General features: G+C 51.4%; 1 protein-coding gene across 1 annotated transcript; it reads left to right on the forward strand.

Moving 5' to 3' along the window:
• The first annotated feature begins 543 nt into the window (after window positions 1-543).
• LOC117447674 (leucine-rich repeat-containing protein 10B) lies at window positions 544-1,728 on the forward strand. Its single transcript, XM_034084492.1, has one exon. The coding sequence runs from the start codon at window positions 544-546 to the stop codon at window positions 1,726-1,728; it is 1,185 nt and encodes a 394-aa protein (XP_033940383.1).
• Window positions 1,729-2,075: the final 347 nt, after the last annotated feature.

Here is a 2,075-nt window from a genome sequence, read left to right on the forward strand (position 1 = left end):
CCTTTCCTTTGCTGCCGGCCAGGTCACCGAGCTGCGCACGCACTGTGGATTTATCCAGCAACACGAGGGACATTTAACGGACTATTAAAGTCCCAAAGTGGCACTTTTTTCCTGTTCTGATAGAGTGACCGGATCACGTGGACAGGTGCGCGTTATCTCTCTTAAAAGCCTGGAGGAAGTTAAAGAGGAGAAGAAAGGGTAAGGACTGCAAGACTTCAATTTAAACTGCAAATGCTGCTGTACTTTGTTGAGCTCAACTACAAGAAGCACTATTACTAATACTACAGCCATTAAAACTATTACGTCAAAGTTTGATACTGTTGTTTTCTGATCAAGGCGTAGATGAAGCGATGAAAATTCACCTGACAAACTGCTCTAATATGGCTGCAAGATTGTTAACTGTCTCGGGGGTGGATGGCGTTTGCAGCCGTTGGGCTCATCAACGAGTCAACAGCAGCTCCCACGCTGAGGGTTAACTTGTCACAGACACTACCTCATCAAATGACTCTGTCCTGACTCACATAGGAGTCAGGGGCTGCAGTCATGGGCAACTCCTCCACCAAGGAAGAGGGGGCGCTAGAAGAACAGGAGGGGGAAAAAGATGGCGAGGAATCCGAAATCACAGAGAAGAAGAAAGAAGAGGTGGTGGTGGAGGGAGAGCTTCCACTGGGGGTGGAGGAGATGTTCGAGAGTGGAGACCCTGTGCTGGACTTGAGCTACCGTAAATTCAAGCGCTTGCCGTCACGAGTCATTGAACTGTTGCATCTGGAGAAGCTGTATGTTTGTGGGAACAGCCTGCGCACTCTGCCCGACAGCATCTCCCAGCTGAAAGGTCTGCGAGTCCTCGCCCTCGACTTCAACAAGATGGAGGACGTTCCCCCTGCTGTGTGTGAGCTCACTAAACTGACTCGCCTCTACCTGGGCAGCAACCGGCTCATGTGCCTCCCGCCCGAGCTGAAGAACCTCCGGAGTCTGCGCTGTCTGTGGGTCGAGAGCAACTACTTCCACACATTTCCCCGGGAGCTCTACGACCTCCCCAACCTCAAGTCCCTTCAGATTGGGAACAACCGTATGAAGACGCTGCCATCTGACCTCATCCGTATGGAGGCTTTGAGGGGATTATGGTTGTACGGGAACCGCTTTGAGACCTTCCCCAGAGTCCTGCTGCGCATGGAGCATTTGGAGATTTTAGATATAGACCGCAACAAGATAACAGAGTTCCCCAGCCTGAAGCGACTCCACAACCTTCATCTCTTCTCCTACGACCACAACCCAGTGGACAGCCCTCCTAGAGTGGGCGGGGAGGTCATCGTGGTCGGGGAAGGCGCTGCGGAGTTCTTGGAGGCTCGAGAGGCCAAGAAAGAGAGACTACGAAAGGCCGCAGAGGAAGAGTCCGAAGAGTTGGCTCTGGCAGAAGAGGAGCCAGTGATTCACGGCATCCTGAAGAACAGCAGCTCCAACTCAAAACAAATCACTTCAGGGGACGAAGACGCTACTGAGGAAGAGCCTGTGACAATTGAGGAGGAGGAAGGGGAGATTCCTGTCACTGAGTATGATGCAGGTGGTCTTGAATACAACGAGGAAGGGGTTGAGTATGAGACGGAGGAGCTGATATGTGAAGGAGAGGGGTTTGAATATGAGGCAGACGAGCTGGAGTACGAGAGGGCTCAGCTGGACTATGAGTATGAGGAGCTGGAGGACACAGGGAGGCAAGATGAAGGGGCATGAAAATCCCTCAAGCATCCAGACTCTGATGATCTGCTGGCAGGCGGAGGTGGATGGAAGAAGCTGACACAAATGAGCCGTGCTGCTTATTTCTAATCTACCGTTAACTGTGAAAGTGAATGAGGCATTATTTAACTGTAAACTGACAGCACCGTGACATCTCAATCAGCTGCTAATGACCAAATCAGAGCAGGACTCAGGTGGTGTGTGTGTGTGTGTGTGTGTGTGTGTGTGTGTGTGTGTGTGTGTGTGTGTGTGTGTGTGTGTGTGTGTGTGTGTGTGTGTGTGTGTGTGTGTGTGTGTGTGTGTGTGTGTGTGTGTGTGTGTGTGTGAGTGGCTGTTTTTGCATT

The sequence above is a fragment of the Pseudochaenichthys georgianus genome, chromosome 6 (assembly GCF_902827115.2).
Source record: "Pseudochaenichthys georgianus chromosome 6, fPseGeo1.2, whole genome shotgun sequence".
Classification (NCBI taxonomy): domain Eukaryota; kingdom Metazoa; phylum Chordata; class Actinopteri; order Perciformes; family Channichthyidae; genus Pseudochaenichthys; species Pseudochaenichthys georgianus.

Coding starts and splice junctions, on each gene's coding strand:
- LOC117447674 (XM_034084492.1), top strand. CDS start 544: ATGGGCAACTCCTCCACCAAGGAAGAGGGGGCGCTAGAAGAACAGGAG.